This window comes from Phyllopteryx taeniolatus, chromosome 6 (assembly GCF_024500385.1).
Source record: "Phyllopteryx taeniolatus isolate TA_2022b chromosome 6, UOR_Ptae_1.2, whole genome shotgun sequence".
Taxonomy (NCBI): Eukaryota; Metazoa; Chordata; class Actinopteri; order Syngnathiformes; family Syngnathidae; genus Phyllopteryx; species Phyllopteryx taeniolatus.
Window position 1 is genome coordinate 18,936,914 of NC_084507.1, and position 19,638 is coordinate 18,956,551.

At 40.6% G+C, this 19,638-nt stretch overlaps 1 protein-coding gene across 14 annotated transcripts in view; it reads right to left on the reverse strand.

Moving 5' to 3' along the window:
• myh14 (myosin, heavy chain 14, non-muscle) overlaps positions 1-19,638 on the reverse strand; it is a 58,411-nt gene that overhangs the window by 34,192 nt on the left and 4,581 nt on the right. For 10 of the 14 annotated variants that reach the window (XM_061776315.1, XM_061776326.1, XM_061776323.1 and 7 more), the window contains 7 exons: positions 16,129-16,309; positions 11,253-11,459; positions 7,580-7,736; positions 4,399-4,426; positions 2,782-2,896; positions 2,424-2,471; positions 2,161-2,172 (listed from right to left, as the gene is read on the reverse strand). In XM_061776315.1, the coding sequence (XP_061632299.1) occupies positions 2,161-2,172; positions 2,424-2,471; positions 2,782-2,896; positions 4,399-4,426; positions 7,580-7,736; positions 11,253-11,459; positions 16,129-16,296 (735 nt within the window). In that variant the 5' untranslated portion in view covers positions 16,297-16,309. The remainder of the gene's footprint in view (positions 1-2,160; positions 2,173-2,423; positions 2,472-2,781; positions 2,897-4,398; positions 4,427-7,579; positions 7,737-11,252; positions 11,460-16,128; positions 16,310-19,638) is intronic. The other 4 variants (XM_061776328.1, XM_061776325.1, XM_061776324.1 and 1 more) reach the window with 3 other exon arrangements.

A 19,638-nucleotide genomic window follows, 5' to 3' on the forward strand; every position in this document is an offset into this window, starting at 1 on the left:
GTGTAGGAAAGGTTATCACAGAGCCATCGGCCACCCGGCCGTGTTTGTCATCTTGATTAAACACTAAAATGCACATGAGCCAAAAAGCCATTTTAAACCTGTACAGTACATAAACGGCCATGCTGCATCTCAATTACTGTATAATCAGTCAGTATATTTATTACCTCTGCCAACGAGATTATGACTTCATAACCCATTGTTTGTTGTTTTGGGAAAAACGCTTTAAGATTTGGTGATACAGGGTGAACTTATAGTTCAATGATGAGGCCATAAAATGTAATATTTTTCTTCAATTTTCATTGACGTGAAATCATAATGCTACAATTCAGTTATCATACACTATTTATAAAAGGTTAGGGATATCGGGCTTTCAAGTGGAATTTCATAAGTTCACACTTAATTTGAGCTTCCTTGAGCTTTTGAATGCAATGTCTGTTCAATGTTTTCAGTACCAGAAGGCTGCAACTGAGATTGAGACTGGAAGGTTCACAGAAAGACAAAGAAGTGGATATCCTTTGGAATGTATTGGCCGATTCATGGCTCAAACACCTGTTGTGAATCTTCCTGTTAGAGAACAGCATGATGTGCAAAACGTGCTTAAACACTGATCAGTTGGACATGTTCACTCAAAAGTTTAGAGAAGCTCAAATTAAATTCACCTGTAACGGTTAGATGTTTATTTTAGGTTCATCCTGAAATTTAACCAGAAAGCTCAATTTCCCAAACTTTTTGTGAGTAGTGTGTAAGGTGATGATGATCCAAATTAGATTGTCAGCCTTGGTGGAGGTTTTCACTCAATTTAAGCAGGGTACACGTATACTAATAATCTGGGCTGATTATAAGCATTTTCCCGCCTTCAAATTCAAGTCAGCAAAACCATGATTGATTATCACTGTCTCTAAAAGAGTATCCTGTAGTGTGGGATTTGTTGAGAGTGATATCCTATCCGATCTATCGTAAGTCTATTGAAACCTGTATGAAAAGCCATTCAAGCATTTATTTGAGGGGTGGGCAAATGTTTTGGCTCAGGGGCCACATTGACTTTTAAAATTTGACAGGCGGGCCAAGCCAGGACCAGATGCTTACATATAAAAAATAAACCAAAAAAAGGCATTGTAGTGTTAATACTTAGATTTACTCTTTAATGGGCACAGTGTTGTTTGGTTGATCACTTTTTTTTTGTGCCAAAGCATCAAAGTCTGGTGTTAGTTTTGTTGTAGCAATTCTCAGAACACATCAGAGGTGTTCATCACTCAGCTGGGATCTGTGGGATGTTTTGTTGGTGTTCATCACACTCCGGAGCCAAACACCACAAGCATACTCTGTGCCATCTTCTGGATTTTTGGAAATTTGTCTGCGCTTAATGAATAAAACTCATCCAGCCATTTCAAACATTTATTTGATACATTTGATATACGAATTAAGGTCCGTATACTAGTGCGCTCTTTGTCCTCACTAGTAGGACAACTTTGGCAAACTAGTAGGACGACTACACATTATAAATGCGGTAAAACTGTGCACTAGTTGACAACTGCATGCTACTAGTACTACTAGTGACACAATTCTTCTAGTTCACATCTAGCGCTTTACTCTTCACATGTCAACTAGTCCAGTTTTGCCTCACTAGTAAGATGCAGTTGTCCTGCTGGTATGCAAAATTTGTCCGACTTGTCATAGAGTCATGCGGAAATGTCATAGTGTAGTGGAAGGCAGTAGTGGGAAAAGCTGAATATCAAGAATACCGAATAAATGCTCAAACAGCTTTCCATTGAAACCTGCTCAATATTTCTACCGGCAAATCGTTGTGTGTGTGTGCTCAACTCAGAGTTCGGTTGAGCCACGGTTGTGATGGAAATACAACCAATTATGAAGCTCTGTGAAGCTCATGTTGTTGCCACACATAGTGGAGCAACCGGTTGTGTTGAGTATTTGTGTAATGTGTCTCATAAGTCATTCACCACAATAAAATATGACAGAGAAGCATTTGCAACCACAATCTTGTTTCCAAGCATGTGTGTAGTGTACCCTGCTTAAAGCCACTCTCCTATACTTACCTTTAGGTATGCAGTTATTATTACATTTACACAAGCACTACAACCAGCTTACATTATTCTTGTACAAAGTGCCATGCCACCACCACCCATGTTTGTGCATACTCACATATTGCATAATCTGAGGAATTGTGCAGAAAGGTGGAGTGATGGGGATGGGCAGGTGAACACATAGATGGGATAAACAGACAGGACAAAAAATAAGTAAGACGAGAGAAATTATATGAAACGAAAACCAAAGACCTTGGCTGTTACATGCAAACACGACAGGAATGAGTCACTGTTGCTTAGTGAGAGTAACTGTTGGCAGCTGGTTAGAAGAAGGTTGAAAAAGCACAGGGCAGGACAGTGGGAAGGAGGCAACTAACTCACCTTGTTCACCAAAGTGGTGCCCCTGGTTAAGGAGCGAGAGCCGTCCATCTGAGCATGCAGCAAGGGAGAGAGAGGAGGAAAAGAGGAGAAGGGGAAATGGAGCACGAAGGAAGATGCAGAAAAAAAGCAGGAATAAGTAACGGAGTCGCACCACGCAGAGATGTAATCCAATGTATCACTTTCAAATCATGACAGAGAGGTGGAGAGAATGCTGAAGAGTGAATAGCATGTGCTCATATTTCAAAGAGAAAAGAAACGCAGTTGTAAGCATTATCACATAGCATAGCATGAGCCAGCAGTATTTTCTAGCATCGAGGTATCCATGAACACTGAAATAGTGCACAAACTTGCATCGTACCTGTAAAGCTTCTTTGTTCCTATTCGGAGTAGCACCCTTGTGAGAAGAAGCGACATGAGCCAGATACTGAATGACTTTCTTTGTGTTTTCCGTTTTGCCTGCGCCAGATTCGCCGCTGAAACATATTATCAACAATTAAGAGAGAATAGTGCCCATATTTAAACACATTAAAACCCCCAATTGGAAAGATTTTTACAGGGGGCAAACAAAAACTTCAAGTAATCACATAATTAGAGGGTGCAGTATGTAAGGAGGCCAAATTTAAGACTATTAAGACCTTTTTTAAGGCTATCAAATTTACAGATTCACTACGACCACATGAGTGGGGGATATAGGTTCAGTATTATATAAATTTTCCCCCTATCTTTCCATTTTTTTTTAGCCTGCGTCAAGTCACTTGATTTTGCATTAAAAAGTATATATATACTATAGTCCCCAATATACTATATTGGGGACCTGGCAACCATAGTAATAGGGTGGGCATTCACATGTCTCTTGGCTGGACTCCTGGGGACTATATATATATATATATATATATATATATATATATATATATATATATATATATATATACTATATATATATATATATATATATATATATATATACATACACACACACACACACACACACATTATTTATATATATTGAATTTGATTTCTTACACACACACACACATTGAATTTGATTTCATACTTAGTAACAATGCATTTACTATACATTGTTTTACAAAAGCATGTGTCTTAATTAAATGGATGATGGACCAATACAGCTGTAGGGTGATGGAGTGCTCATCTACAAACAACATCAATTGCAACCAGTGGGGCACAAGTTTGCTCATCACAAAATACTGTAATTCACACTCTCACACACTTTAAAAAATAATTCACCCTCGGTAGAACTTCTATTTGTAGGCAAGTTGTTTAAATGTGTCACATCAGTCACTCTTTTAAATTTTGCCATTCAGCGAGCTGTTTGGCCCCACTGTATATTACTTCAGGCTTTGCTGAGTTTTTTGTTTGTATAGTCAGCTTGCCCTGACTGTCTGGCGTGTAAGCAAAATGTTTCCACATCTCACTCTGTGCCTCTTCTTTCGAATGTGAAAGCTTTTGACTATTTCTTTCTCCCTCCAAACACGCTCTTGCGAGTGATGCTTTTTAGGAGGCACCGCCTACTAGAGAGAGCACTGTGGCTGGCTGCAGACGCACAGACTACTGCCTGAAGCCGACTCTGTTACTGTCACATTGCTGTTCTATTTGTACCCCAGGATTATTTTGTCGCTTTTTGACTTTTGAAAACTAAGAACATTTTAAAAATCGGATCTTTATCAGCTGAAAAGTCAAGGGCTCAGATTGGGACATATTTATTATTATTATTTATTGTTAAACTCACCCGGCACCCAAGGGATATAGAAAATGGATTGATGCATGGATATTGAGAGGTTGACAGGTGTGTGCATCCATGCTTCAAATATTGCAAAATGAAAATTTGCAAATAGAATAATATAAAAACAATCACATTTACTTGAAAACCATAACGGACTCCATTGCCTGACATGGATGCACACCTGACAGTTTCCTCAAGGCAAAACAAATGCAGCAGCTGTAGACTACTCACGTGCATAGGATTGACTGATCTTCCCGGTCTGTGTGAAGACAACAAAAAAAGTTTTAAAGTGTGACATCAACCTATTTAGTCATCTACGTGACTGATTTGACATACAGTAGGAGTTGATTGAGTTACGAGATTGGTCACGCAACAAATTAAGTCAGGATACCACTGTAGATCAAAATCTGCTACTCAGGACTCAATGCCAAACTGACACCTCCTCTCAGCTTCACACCTCATGATTGATAGACTACCCACATTATAGAAGTGAGAAGTGATTCATCCAGGCCAAGTGTTGTGTCGTTTACCTCCATCACTATTTGTTCTAGCCTGTGCATGCCTAATTAGGGCCACAAAAGAGGTCCTGGGCCCACTTCCTCGGCTGGACATTTTTTTGGGAGCTGGGCTACTTGTAACCGCTTTTTAAAACATTTCTCACGTGTTCCAGCGGGCAAGAATTCATACTGGTCCTACTGGTTCGGTCACCGCAGTAACACGCCTACAGCCAACCCTGAGGGTGGTGGCTAACACAGAGACCCAGAATCTGATCTACCCCATCCTGTTATCTCAGGAGGACACCCTGGGGCAGAGATATTGCTCAATCCACCTGCTTTAACTAATTTACCGTCATTGACGGCTGTTGAATTTAAATATCCATGTTAACATGGAGAACTGCCAGTGAATGATTAAAATACTTCCTAACCTTATTTCCAGGAATGGGAAGTAACAAAGAAATAACAAAGAAGACTGTACTTAAGAATATTTTTCAGGTACCTGTCCTTTACTTGAGTATTTTTTCTTAAGACGACTTTTGACAGTTTCCCCCTACTATGAACAGTATCTGTACTTTCTACTCCTTACTTTGTCGAAATAGACTTATTCCTTTTTCAGACATAAAAAGAAATAAAAAAGATGTAAATAGAGAGAGAGTTAAATTCAGTTGATTGATGGAGATCTTGGGGTCTTATAATGGGCGGGAAAAAACTGGGACAGCAGTGACATGGAGGAATGTCTACTTTAAAACCACAAGCTTGTACCATGAATATGCTCAAAACTCAAAACACTTCGCAAATCATCTTTCCTTATTGAAATCAATGGAATTCCCATTAATCCATTCCAGTCTCCCCAAAATACCTCAACAAAATTCTTGTAGTGTGTTTTTAATTAGAAAATAGGAGTCTCAATATTGTACTTCATAATAACATAGTAATGCCATAATTAAATAGAATCTAAAGAATTAAACAGTTTGTGCATCATGATTAATTCATTGCGGCTCCTTCTGATGTGCATGACTTCATCACCGGGGGGCAGTATTATGCTGTCATTCAGCTAGATGAAGAAAGCTTTAACAACTACTGTAAGTGACTCAGTAATCTGCAGTAATATTGGTCCTTTTTTCACAGAGAATAAAGAACATATGTCTGTGAGTATTGTTATATTGTCTGTCTACGTGTGTTGATACACCGTTTGTGGTCAGGTATCTATTGCTTGAAACGTTGTTCCACCGTTACATAGATGGTATACATTAGCCCGTCTAGTAGTCAGTGTTATAGACGGCTTCTATGGCGTTTATCTTTTTCTTTTTTGGGGGGGCATAAAGCTAAGTGGACTTCAAGCAAATCTATACAACATGTAATTATCTTTGTTTTATGTTTAGTTAGACAGTAAATGTCAACTCTGAGTGGCATTAAACAGCTTGAAGCCCATTTTTATATATTCTACTATACCTGCCAAACTGCTGATTTGACATGAGTTGAGCTGACTGCCACCTTACAGCATTGGAAACTCAAATTTTTGCTCGCAAGTCAAAGCATAAAATCAACTGAATGGCTCATATCTCGAAAAACTCATGTCTGGTCGCTCTCCCTCGTTTCATTCTCATATAAATAACATTACCTGGTCTTCATACATTCACCTTCGCAAATATCAACCGGCGCCGTCCCTCCCTCACCCCCCACAATGGCGCTATTCTTGTCCATAGCCTCGTCACTTCCCGCTGTAATTCTCTTCTTTTCGGTCTTCCTCAACAATCACTCTGTAAATTCCAGTTGATTCAAAACTCTGCAGCCCAACTGATTATGAAAACACCCCAATTCCACCATATCACCCCCATCTTACATCAACTCTATGGCGACCAGTTCCATACAGAATTCGCAGCTCTTTTACACACATTTATGGCAATTCATAATCTCGGTCCTCCTTATCTGTCCGACCTTCTCCATATTACTACTTCTGTTCACTCCCTCCGATCCTTTTCCTTCTCTCTCCTTACTGTTCCCCCTATTGACCTCAGCACCAAGGGAAGCAGAGCTTTCAGCCGCTCTCCTCCCCAATTCTGGAACTCCCTGCCATCTGTCATCCGTAACATTGACTCTTTTCAAAACCAGACTCAAAACTCACCTATTCAAGACTGCCTACTACCTTTCCCGAAGCTGCAATTTTACTGCCATTTATATTTTACAGTCATTTATTGTGTGTATGCATATTTACATAATTTTTTTCATTTTTTCTCTACGTGATTTGAACCATTATATTATTGTTCAGTGTCCTTGGGTTTTGGAAAGGCGCTTGAAATAAAATGTATTATTATTATTATTATTACTACACGTTGTTTGGCAAGCCAAATTCAAGCCAACACCAGCTAGTCCTTAGTTATAAAAACAACAAAATGCAACATGTGTCGTGATTTTTTCTTCTTCTCTGTGTGTAAATTGTGCCAAGTTTTCAAAAGAGCTAATTTGTATACAATTGACATTACATGATTGACAAAAAATATTTTTTTAATTTTGTACTTTAGCACATTTCAGAGTATGTACATTTTTATTTTAAGTCTCTGTACTTCTACTTAAGTACAGAGTGTAATTTTGCCACTTCAGCTTTTTTAAAATTACAACGCTATCCCTACCAAATACCACAAATGCTGTCCCTAACAATCACCTTAAGAGTAATAATGTGCCGAGTATGGAGCTAGATATGCCACTCCTTGGTGCTTTCTTTCAGAAAAATACAATCTCAACTAATTTATATCCACTTTTGATAAGTGATAAGTGGCAGGAATACCACACCTTGAAAAAGCGCTCACGGTGCGGCTACGCGACCAAAGATCACGCACGAGTTTCAGCACCACATTCCAGCGTGCCGAGTTGATAGCAGATGTTCGGGTAACGCTAAAGATAGGAGCGCAAAGTACCTTGCAGCATGCTTCGATAGGCCGCCTCAGATATGGCGTAAATGTGCGGCGGCATCTCGTGGCGCTTTTTGCCTCGATACATCTCCACGATGGACTCGGTGTAGATGGGCAGGTTCTTGTAGGGGTTCACCACTACGCAGAAGAGGCCTGAATATGTCTGCAAAAAAGAAAACACAGTGAGTCAGTCTGTTTACAGGCATGTGCCTTTAAGAGGCCAGGTGTGACTTAAATTTGGGAACGGCTGCTCTTCTGCATTTATGATTAAGAGTGACATTTTTCCAATTATGTATAAATTAGTAATGATGCCGATACTTAAGCCTTAACTGACAGTATTACCTAAACAAATATGAATTGCTTCAGTGGAAACGACCGCAGTACAAGCAGCGGTGCTATTTGTGGAGACAATACAATAGACAGGTCAGCAGCATTCACAAAATGATTACTTAGGTTGGAATTTAGCACCCACATGGGCCTAGCATCTTTCATTAAAGCACTCAATCTATCACTTGAGACTGTGGATGCATCCCACAATTGATCTAGATCTTTTTAGCTTGATGGTTACAGGAGGACTAATTAAGCCGTCATTCATTCTGCTAATGCATGTAGGCAGGTAAACTAATTCCCTTTATGGTACTTGACAGTTCTTTCTTTATGCAGGGCCCATTACATTGACTTGCACTGTTCAATATTTGACATACTAGAAATGAAAGATAAATCATCGCTGAGTTTATACACGGAGCATCCCATATCACCAACACTTCAGATGCCAATATACTTCTACACTCTAGAGTTGACAATATACATGTATTTGCACATTATTTGCGTTTCAGTTACACCTACATGAAGTGATAATAGAAGAAAATATGGCCTAACAGCTTACCAAAGGCTTTTGGAACATATATGTTGGAACGTTTGTTCAGTTATGAGGCCAGAAGACAAGAAAAAAAAATAATGCGTTTTGACATTAAATTAAAAAAATAACAATACACAGACAGGGAGTATCAGAGCTATCTAGCTATCATATACTCTGTTCGAGGGGAACATTTGTTCAATTATGAGGCCAGAAGACAAGAGAAAAAAAATCATTTTGACGTTAAATTAAAGAATTAACAATAGACACAAAGGGAGTATCAGAGCTTTCAAGCTATCAGATACTCTGTTCTAGCACATCCCAAAGGTGTTTGACAACAGTGCCATGAAAAAGTATTGGTGTCCTTCTCAAATTCTTACATTTTTGCAAAGTTTTCCCACTTTAATGTTTAAGATCATCAAATAAATGCAAGTGAACTGAAAATGAAGGAACTTTGCCCCGTTTGGAAAACGTAATGGCCCCCTAAACCTGATAACCTAATAACTTTTAAATTACATTTTAACTGATTTTATTGCGGCGGCACGGTGAGAAACTGGTTAGAGCGTCAGCCTCACAGTTCTGAGGACCGGGGTTCAATTCCCGGCCCCGCCTGTGTGGAGTTTGCATGTTCTCCCCGTGCCTGCGTGTGCTTTTTCCGGCCACTCCGGTTTCTTCCCACATCCCAAAAACATGCATGAATTGGAGACTCTAAATTGCCCGTAGGTGTGAATGTGAGTGCGAATGGTTGTTTGTTTGTATGTGCCCTGCGATTGGCTGGCAACCAGTTCGGGGTGTACCCCGCCTCCTGCCCGATGATGGCTGTGATGGGCTCCAGCACGCCCGCGACCCTAGTGAGGAGAAGCGGCTCAGAAAATGGATGGATGGATGGATGGTTTTATTGCTTATTTCATGGTGCTGGATCTGATTGAAAAGTGCTGCGAAAAGCACAAAATTGGAACATTTCTCCAATTCCAAGCAGACTAGGAGAAGCTCATCCATGCTTTTGTCTCCAATAGAGTTGACTACTGTAATGGTCTTCTGTCCGAACTCCCAAAAATGAGCATTAAACAGCTGCAGCTCATTCAGAACGTTACAGCTCAGGTTCTGACCAGAACATCCATCCATCCATCCATTTTCTGAGCCGCTTCTCCTCACTAGGGTCGCGGGCGTGCTGGACCCTATCCCAGCTGTCATCGGGCAGGAGGCGGGGTACACCCTGAACTGGTTGCCAGCCAATCGCAGGGCACATACAAACAAACAACCATTCGCACTCACAGTCACACCTACGGGCAATTTAGAGTCTCCAATTAATGCATGTTTTTTGGGATGTGGGAGGAAACCGGAGTGCCCGGAGAAAGCCCACGCAGGCACGGGGAGAACATGCAAACTCCACACAGGCGGGGACAGGGATTGGACCCGTGTCCTCAGAACTGTGAGGCTGACGCTCTAACCAGTCGTCCACCGTGCCGCCCTGACCAGAACAAAGAGATTATATTAGAGAGCATATTACTATAATTCTAAAGTCTTTACACTGGCTCCCAGTTAGCTATAGAATAGACTTTAGACTCTCCTACTGGTCTATAAATCACTGAACGGTTTAGGTTCTGAATACATAAAAGAAATGCTAATGGTATATAAACCCAGTAGGGCTCTGAGAGCTACGGACTCAGGTCAGATAATAGAGCCCAGAGTTCAAACCAAACATGGTGAAGCAGCATTTTTCTGTTATGCTGCACACAAATGGAATAAGCTGCCAACAAAAATGAAGTCATGAAGTGTGAATGTTTTTAAGTCCAGTTCAAAGCTATTATTTTTTATCTCGCTTACGATTGAGCTCTTTTACAGCATCTTAAAGTAGTTTTTAAAAATAATCTTCTTGCACTGTACATTCTATTAGTAATTTTAGTAAGGGGTCTTTTATTTTCTGTACTTTGTTTTTAAATGTCTTTTGCTCTTTGATTTGAGATGATTTTAATTATGCAAACCACATATTATATGAAATGCGCAAACGAAACAAAAGCTGACTTGCCTCAATAGTATAACTATATTCTTAGTAATTTACTTGATATGACACATTCACTGCCATTGACGGCTTTAGAAGTCAAATATCCATGTACACTGGGAAGGCTGGCAGTGAATGAGTTTTAAATATTAGTTTTATTCTCATAACATTTTTACTTTTTTCACATTTTTTTTAATTTTAAAGTGTTCCCTCCTATTTTTTTATTTTAAAGTGTTCCCTCCTATTCATGGTTTGCTACTCAAACGTTTTTTTGGGAGCAGGGGGATCTACCCTACTTTATTTGCTAAAAAACATGTATGTGCTGCTTTTGTGCTATTTCTGAAATGCCCTAAGATGGCGCCAAAGCCCTGTCCAACAGAAAAGTGGTGATTTGGCACCATCTTATAGGAACTATGTACAAGTTAGGGGAGGCACTTCTATTAAGACAGGCTAAAGCCATGTCTAATATAAAAGTGGTGCTTTTGGTATCATCTTATCGCATCTATTGGCTATTATAAACCCATAACCACATAAGCATATTTAGGAGTTCGTAAAAAAAATTTTCACGATTCACAGCAGAGATGTGTCCCGATTGCTGTAGTCCCAAAAACTTATGATCCTTTTCTCATAACATTCTCAATGTTTTCTTTGCTAAATTAAAAATGTTCTATTATTAAAAACATCCAAGCATGCTGTGGACCCTGGGAACAGAAAATGTCCTAGCTACATCCCTGATTGGTTAAATAAAAAGAGGTGTGTTCCAAAACTTGTATTTGTTCCTGCAGCGCATATGTTATGTCATGGGTTTTGGGTGGGCTCACATAGATCAAGCCTGAGTAATATCTCTCCCTCAGGTTGTGCAGCACCGACGCTTCATTGAGGCAAGTAAGGTCGGCCATGTCCTCCACTTTGCTGAAGCGCGGTGGGTTCATCCGTTGCACCTCCTCCCTGGACAGCGTCAGCAGCTTCTGGCTGTCGCTCAGCTCAACCTCCACCTCGTCACCGCGCTCTTCCTTGATGCTGGCCGACTGTCCAAAGGGAGATCAAAGGCAAGTTTAGAATTTTTCTTTAAAACAAGGCCACCCACTTCAAAACAGATGTGCCCAATGCCCTTTTCCCCCCCCTGTTGTGCCACCAGGGGGTAGGGGGAGCAGGGGTGTCACTTAAGATGATAATAGAATAGGCAAGCATCAACCTTTTCTTCCATCCATCCATCCATTTACTTTACCGCTTATCCTCATTAGGGTCGCAGGCGTGTTGGAGACTATCCCAGCTGACTTTGGGCGAGATACAGGCGGGGTACACCCTGAACTGGTCGCCAGCAAATCACAGGGCACAGATAAACAAACAACCATTCGCACACACAGTCACACCTATGGGCAATTTAGAGTCTTCAATTAAACTTAACGTGCATGTTTTAGGGATGTGGGAGGAAACCAGAGTACCCAGAGAAAACTCATGCAAGAGAGGCTGGATTTCAAATCGGGTCCTCAGAACTGTGAGGCAGATGTGCGAACCAGTCGTCCACCGTGCCACTTCAGCACCTCAGCATTTTCATGTACAAATTCTTGTGTCCCCAATGTTAAAAATCACTTTTTTACACCACGACCATGTTATTCTTAACACTATGACGTTATTCTTATAACTTTGTTCTCGCAACTTTTGTACTGATTTTTTTTTTTTATTATTTCAACATGGCCCCTTTCTCTAATCTCTACTGACTGTAAGGCAAATTCTTTAATATAAACATATGTGTCTGGTAAGTTTCTTGGAGGAGCATCATACATACATCATTACATCATAGCATTTTCATACAACAAATTATTCCTCAGTTGTAAGCTCTACTACATCAAATCTATCATTGGTGTAAATTGTAAAAATAGATGTGACAGATAAGCACTGTATCACACATTCGTCACGCCTAGGAAGTCCATTCTGAGAATATGACAGTACAATCAAAAATGTGCGTGTGTGCATTTGTTCACCAGTGCCATTCTCGTCGTGACTGTAAAATAAAGTCAGCGGCTGTGCGTTGGGAATGTGAAGGGAGACCATTGTTCTATTCATAGTTTACTATGAAACCAGTTTGGCAGAAAACAGGGAGGATGTCAAATTCATGTCGCATCCTGCAAAATTTACCAATCACTAACAATGCAAGAACTTTAAGTGGAAATAATTGATATTACAGCAAAAACCTGGTGATCCAATTAGTCCTGGGGGCCATGTGCATTATTATATAGTTGTAAAAGGGCCAACGGGCACAAGACGCATACACACCCTTTGCTGCTCAGTCCCACTTCTTTGACGTGCCCTGCCCTAAAGGTGCACGCACAGGGATAATACTTCACCAGAGAATAAAGATTCATGTGGTAGGCACCTGGAATGTGACAAGCTGAAAATGATTGTGTTGTGTTGTTGATGACGCAGTTATATGGGCTTGAAATAAAAAATAAAAAATTACAATTTTATGTGATTTCTTTCCACTTCGATAAAAAGAAAAGGCAAATGACAGTATTCAAATCAAGTTTTGCTTTTTGGAGCACGTGCCCCCACATTATATACAGTGGCTTGTATACTTTGTGTTCCTTTATGTTCCCCAACATCAGTGTTCTCTGGAAGCATATTTATTTCACTGATGAAAGTGAATAGTCTGGCTATTCGGCAGTGTCAATCAAGTCTTTCAAAGCAAGTGCAGTGTCAAAAGACTTATAGAAAGACTCAACTGGCCAAGCAGTGGGATGCCTATACGGACAAGTTCCACATTTTCCCTTTACATTTTACTGAGCATGGCCGAGAAATCATTGTTTTCCATGCACACATGAGGGACAGAGCCTGACCCTTTATGAAACGAAATGCACATATAGCCTATTAACCTTGCCCGACACACTCATAATACAAGCAGGAACAAATTTAAGTAATGATCAACGTTTAGCTAAACTTGTGTTACCATATAGTGCCTTTTTCTTTATTGTTTGTTTGCTATTGTGCTGATTTTCTAGGTAACAACCAATAAGAGATCAATTGTCACCGACGGGTGACTTAATTTGCATACTGAATCTGGCAGGAAAACGCAGCAGACGGAATGTGCAAGTCAAACATGAAAACTGCCCACCGACGACGACTCATTCATTTACTGCTCAAAAAAACGCACACACCCCCTCAGTACTTTGCCCCCTGCCACTCCACAAGCCATTCCGCTGCCTTGTTCACAACTATCCATCCTTTTTCTGAACCGCTTAGGGTTGCAGGTGTGCTGGAGCCTATCACAGCTGACTTCAGGCGAGAGGCAGCACACACAACTAATTAGTCATTGTTACGGACATTGTAGTACAGACAGCTTTTAGGGAGATTTTATTACATTTTTCTTGGTAACACTTTTTATTGTTGTCAAATAGGTAGTGTAGGTAAATTTTATCCTACATTTTAGGGTACCTTACCTATCTAAAATAATAATGTACATTTTAGCTAATTTTCATGGATTGTACTGTATTGACCACTCTCCACAATTGCTTTTTACAGTGCACCAACATACAGGAAGTCCTCGAGTTACGACACACTCGAACTACGACGTTTCGACTTTACGACGCCCGTGCCTCGTCCGCCATTTTGTCCCAGCACCATAGTGTTTCTGCTTAGCTAGTGCATGTCTGTGTTTGTGCGGCGGGAGTATCTTTGCCTTTTTCGCCTTCTTTTTTTCACTCTCAGCAGTAATGGTAAGTACAGCATCTTATATATATATTTTTTAATGTATTTTAGTTTCTTTATACGAAGTGTTAACCTTTCCTGCTACGGTCACCTGACCGTGGTCGGGAGACGCAGGGGTTAACTCCCTTCTCTCGTTGCACAGCTGAGCTGGGTGGTGGCAACAATAAAGGCACGAAGCACCGATTTGCTGCTTTAATGGCTTTATTAGCTCCTCTGCACATTCAACGTCAACGGGTCCTCCGCTAGTCGCTACTCTTCCCCGGTCGCCGTCACTACACTTGCTACTGTACACACTCGCACCGGCGCGCACTCCTTCCTTCTTCGCAGTCCCGTCTCACTCACATCGACGCACACACGTAAATTTCGACTTTCACGGTGAAATCCGACTTACGCGGAAAATCGTGTTACGTCGCCAGCACAGGAACGGAACTCGTTCAGAAATCGAGGACTTCCTGTATCCTGAAATGATGATATTGTATATATTTACTCACAAAGTGGACTTAGTGTGAAATCTTGGTCTGTGTAATTGAACACAAAGCTGATGTACTCGCAGGGGTCCATTATTTATTCTGTTGTATAAATGGCAACAGGTAGATAAACTGGTTTATTGTATCATTTTACCAACTAATGCATATGTGTCAAACTGGTGGCCCGTGGCCCAGATTCGGCCCGCCACATCATTTTATGTGGCCCGCCAAAGCAAATCATGTGCGTCGACTTAATGTTTTTGCTAAAATACCAAAAATTGCAAACTGTCTTACTTTTCAATAACATTGAGATATTATGGATTTATTTTTATTTTTTTTAACCAAGCCCCCTTTTGAAGTAAATTCCGTAATAGTTGAACAGTTTTTTACTGGCTTCTGATTTCAAAACTAGTTATCCAACATTTGTTGTTTATATGTAATAATATGAGACGATCATGCACTTACCGTATTTTCACGACCATAAGGCGCACTTAAGTCTTAAATTTTCTCCAAAATGGGCGGGGCGCCTTATAATGCGGCGCGCCTTATATGTGTGCACCGAGTTCCAAAATCTGTAAATGTTGTTGTGTGGCTTTGATGAGCGCTCCACTTGACTGACTGGGAGCATTTCCTACCGACACGCTGCTTATATAGAGGAAAGGTGGACGTGACTGAGGACAGCACGCGGACGTTAAAATATGAAAGTGAACGCTAAAGGTACATGGCGTCGGTATGTGCATTGTGCAAAACACATCAGTTTGGCTAAGGACCCCCGAAAATGGCACCTACGAAGAGACATGCTTACGAAGCACAGTTTAAACTGCAAGCTATCAGTTGCGCGGAGGAACATGGGAATAGAGCAGCCGCGAGAGAATTCAAGATCAACGAATCCATGGTTCGCAAGTGGAGGAAGCAGGAAAACGCCGGCATCATTGCTGAGCCCCCTGACAACGGAACCCGGCATGTTTGATGGAGAACTTGCCCAACTGTTCATTTCGGATACAGAAGATGAGGACTTTGATGGATTTGTGGATGAGGATTGATCAAAAAATAACGTGAGTACATTGTTAAATACTTCAATAAAGTACAACCAAACTCAGTTTGGCTCCTGCTGCCTTTTTAGAAACATGCTAGCGTATGTTTTAGCGTGTATGCATGCTACCTTATGTTTTAAGCTAGCGTATGTTTTACCATGCCTGCGCCCAATACTACGGTGCGCCTTGTGTATGTGTTAAATACAGAAATAGACCCCGTAACTGAGACCGCACCTTGTAATACGGTGCGCCTTATGGTCGTGAAAATACGGTATATGGGTTCACAGTCAAAACGGCCCTCGGAGAGAAAACCATAACTACGATGTGGCCCATGACAAAAATGAGTTTGACACCCCTGATCTAATGGAAAAGCATTTAATTGTCGTTGGCATTGATAGATATATTGGTACATAACAAATGATAATTTCCAGACCAATTAAGTGACAGTGACAAAAAAAAACATACTTCATTTTTTCCTCACAGCCACTCACCTCGAAGCCATGCTTCTCTGATGGCACCCATATCAGACGCTTAGCGGCCCAGTCGGCCTGGCTGGCGGCAGAGAACATGGGTGCGTTGGTGGTGGGTGAACCTGGAACCACCCCCAACGTGAGGAAGCGCGTGACATCGTTCACACCGCCCCCTATTGGCCTGGACATGATACTGCTGGCACTGTGAGAGCAAGTGGGGAGAGAAAAAATGAGGATGATTACAATAGCCAGTGGTGAGCAGTCAGGGCCAACACTATCAGAAGCACTTGGCCTACATTTACAACCTAAATTCCAATATTTGTTCCATTAAATTGTGTTGATTTATTCTCAGAAATCTATTCTCTGAATTTCTCAGCTCTTGGCTGACTTTGCATGAGAGGCACAGTACACCTTGGATTGGTCGCCAGCCCATTGTGGATGATTTCGAATTACAAGACCAAAAAACCTAAACAATAAGTGATGCTGACTGAATTTAAAGTACACACATAAAGTTTAGCTTTAAATTGCATGTACTGTACTAAATCCCTTTTCGTGCCGAAATCTTTGGCCTGCCTTTGAACATGTCATTCCTTTATCCATCCATCCATTTTATTTTACTGTCATGGCACAGTATTGATCCACCAATTTCCGATTTTTTTTATGGTAACATTACAAAACGCGCTAGAGTCCAATGAAATGCATGAATCTCGAAAATCCCCAATCCCAGATTATTTTCTTCATGTTTTGGATTTAGAAAAGAAATAAAACAAACATTTGGCAATATATGCTTTTCATTGGACGTTGACGATATCATGGCCTACACCAGCTCCTCGCAACTGTTTGTCCTGTTCAATAAACGGCTGAAAATGCATCAGCGACTGTCGCTCTCCTTGCCTACATCAATATTTTGGCTTGCAGCATAAAGCAAAACAAATGACAAAGCGACGGCTCTTAACTTGAAAAACATAAATTGGGGCACTCGTAATTCAAGGTGCCACTGTATATCCAATTCATATCCGATTTTTATCAGACATTCATTTCTGAATTGTGCCACTTGGGGGACAAATAACATTGGGGGAATTGTGCCACATGAGCTGTGTAGCGTTAAACCAGTCAAAAAGAGCAGCAGCAGTAGGCAAGAAGCATTCAGGCCACATCCAATATTAGTGTGAACCAGTGACAGCCTAATTGGAAGACAGAAGAATCCAAGCGAAGACATGCATGGAGGAAGGGTTGAGTGAACTGACATGACAGCTAAGGAAGAGGGGGAGGGACGGCCAATCGAAAAAGGGAAATGTGGGCTAACAAAGACGCAAGTCAAAGCAAATAAACTTAGACTTCATAATTTCCCTTACGAGCAGGCTTGCTCCGCAAAAAGCAGAAAGTGTTCCGGGCCGGAATTCTGTAAAAGATCAGCAGTGTGGAGGTACGACGGGACGATTTGAGACGTGTTCTGACAACGTAGTCGTTCCATGAGAACCAGTCACTCGAAAATTTCCCAATTAGGCCACAAGGACTGGTAATGCTTTATACAGGCTGGCTACTGCACCATTCAGTCAAAAACAAGCCAGCATACTCTCTTACCAGTTCAATAGAAAGTTTTAAAATAATCAAATTGGATTTTTAATTTCTTGGACTGTTATTTCGGAGTAGTACAAGGAGTAACGATTCAATTGTGATTCGCTAGTCATTCGTTACTGTCAATACAAATAGGGAATGGGGATTTAGGGTGCGAGTCCAAGCACTAGTAATAAGTCGTTTTTTGCAGATGATGAATATATGCCTTTAAGTATTGTTGTATGCTCTGTCTGCATGTGTCGCTACTGTTCATATGCAAGTTGTTTAAAGGTTTATAAGTACCATGACATTGATGCTCAGTATGTTAGCCTGTCTATGGCGCTTTGCATTGTGTGTTAGCATTAAGCCAGCAAACTTTCTTAAGTTATGTCGTTTGGTAAAAACACAACATGACATTCTTTGTTTTATGTTTAGTTTTACAGTAAACTACAACTTGGAGTGACAATAAACGACTTGATGCAAGCACTTGGCCTCTTTTTGAAAAATATCTTTTGAATAATTGTTCATGACCTCCCAAACTGCTGCTTGTTGTGAAGTTTGCTACCACGATAGCTAGGGCTTGTAATTCAATTTTTTGCTCACGACTCAAACCAAAAAATTCATCTGCGTGACGCCTTGTATCTCGAAAAACATGCAAGTCGGGTAACTCCTAAGTTAAGATACCACTGTACTTCATGTAGCCCCATGATATTAAACAAAGTTTGAATCAAGCAGACTCGTACTTGCTTTTGGTGGTTCGACTTACTTCATGGATAAGATGAAATAAGACATTTCTTGAAGTCCCATAATATTTTAAGGTAAGTTACTTCACAGATTGTGCATAAATGAACACTGACTCCTATGATAATTAAGTCACTTTACTCATTGTGTATGACATGCTTTGTGCACAGTCATGAGACTTTCGAATACATTACATCATAGACTAGTATAGGGTAGTCCACAGTCCTGTCAGATTTAAATGAGCTACTTCAGTTATGTGCACAAAGTCCTACATTTTATTTAGCAAGCTTCTCCAAGAATGCATACCTTTCGCTGATTATCCGAGCATGCTGATTAAAAATGCATGCAGACTATGGAGCCGCCCTAAACCATGTGTTTGTGTGTGTGTGAGAAAGAACTATTAGGTGTCTCTGAGCCACGACAGGTATGCCATCAGGCCTGATGCGTGACATGCGTCTTACTCAAGCTTCTTTTTTTTCTGCAATGTTTGTTGATGACAGGGCAGAGTTTATAACCCCGCCAGTACCATACCTGTTACAAAAAGACTAGGTGTGGAATAAACAATAGAGCCACCACCACCCAGCCAGTCAGTGGCAATGAAATAACTGGTGTTTTTTTAATATTCTTCTTAAAAATACTGATGTGAAAAAAAACATAACATGCTTGACTCATGGCCCACAACATTAAGTACAAACTAATGACTGTTCAGTAATTTTAGAAAAATTCCAAATTGTAAGCTTTCCATGGGAATTTGCGAATTAACTGGGAATTTAGGTTAATTTAATGGAAAGGTTTCTTTTGTCATAAACAGAAAACCATGCAAAATAGATAGCTCTCCTTGCCCATATGCGGGGGTATTAAAGCGGTAGTCGACAACCACCGGGCCATGTGGTACCGGGCCACAAAGATATAATATAATATATATATATATATATATATATATATATTTTTTTTTTTTTTAACTCACGCTTTAACGAGCCTTTGGCAAGTAGCTTCTGGAGTGTCTGTCAGCCACCACCACCCCTCTCCCCCCTCTATCCACCCCCACTCCCTTCGATGAGTGGTTGTTGGTCTGCGAGACTTCCATAAACTGGTTTGTGGCAGAAAATAGGTTGGGGAAGACTGTATTACAGTACCTTAATTGCTTAAATTTTCTTCCACTTCACTGAAGTGACATGTGCATTGGTAGTGTAGTGGTATATGCTTGCTTGCCTTTTGTGCAGCAGGCACAGG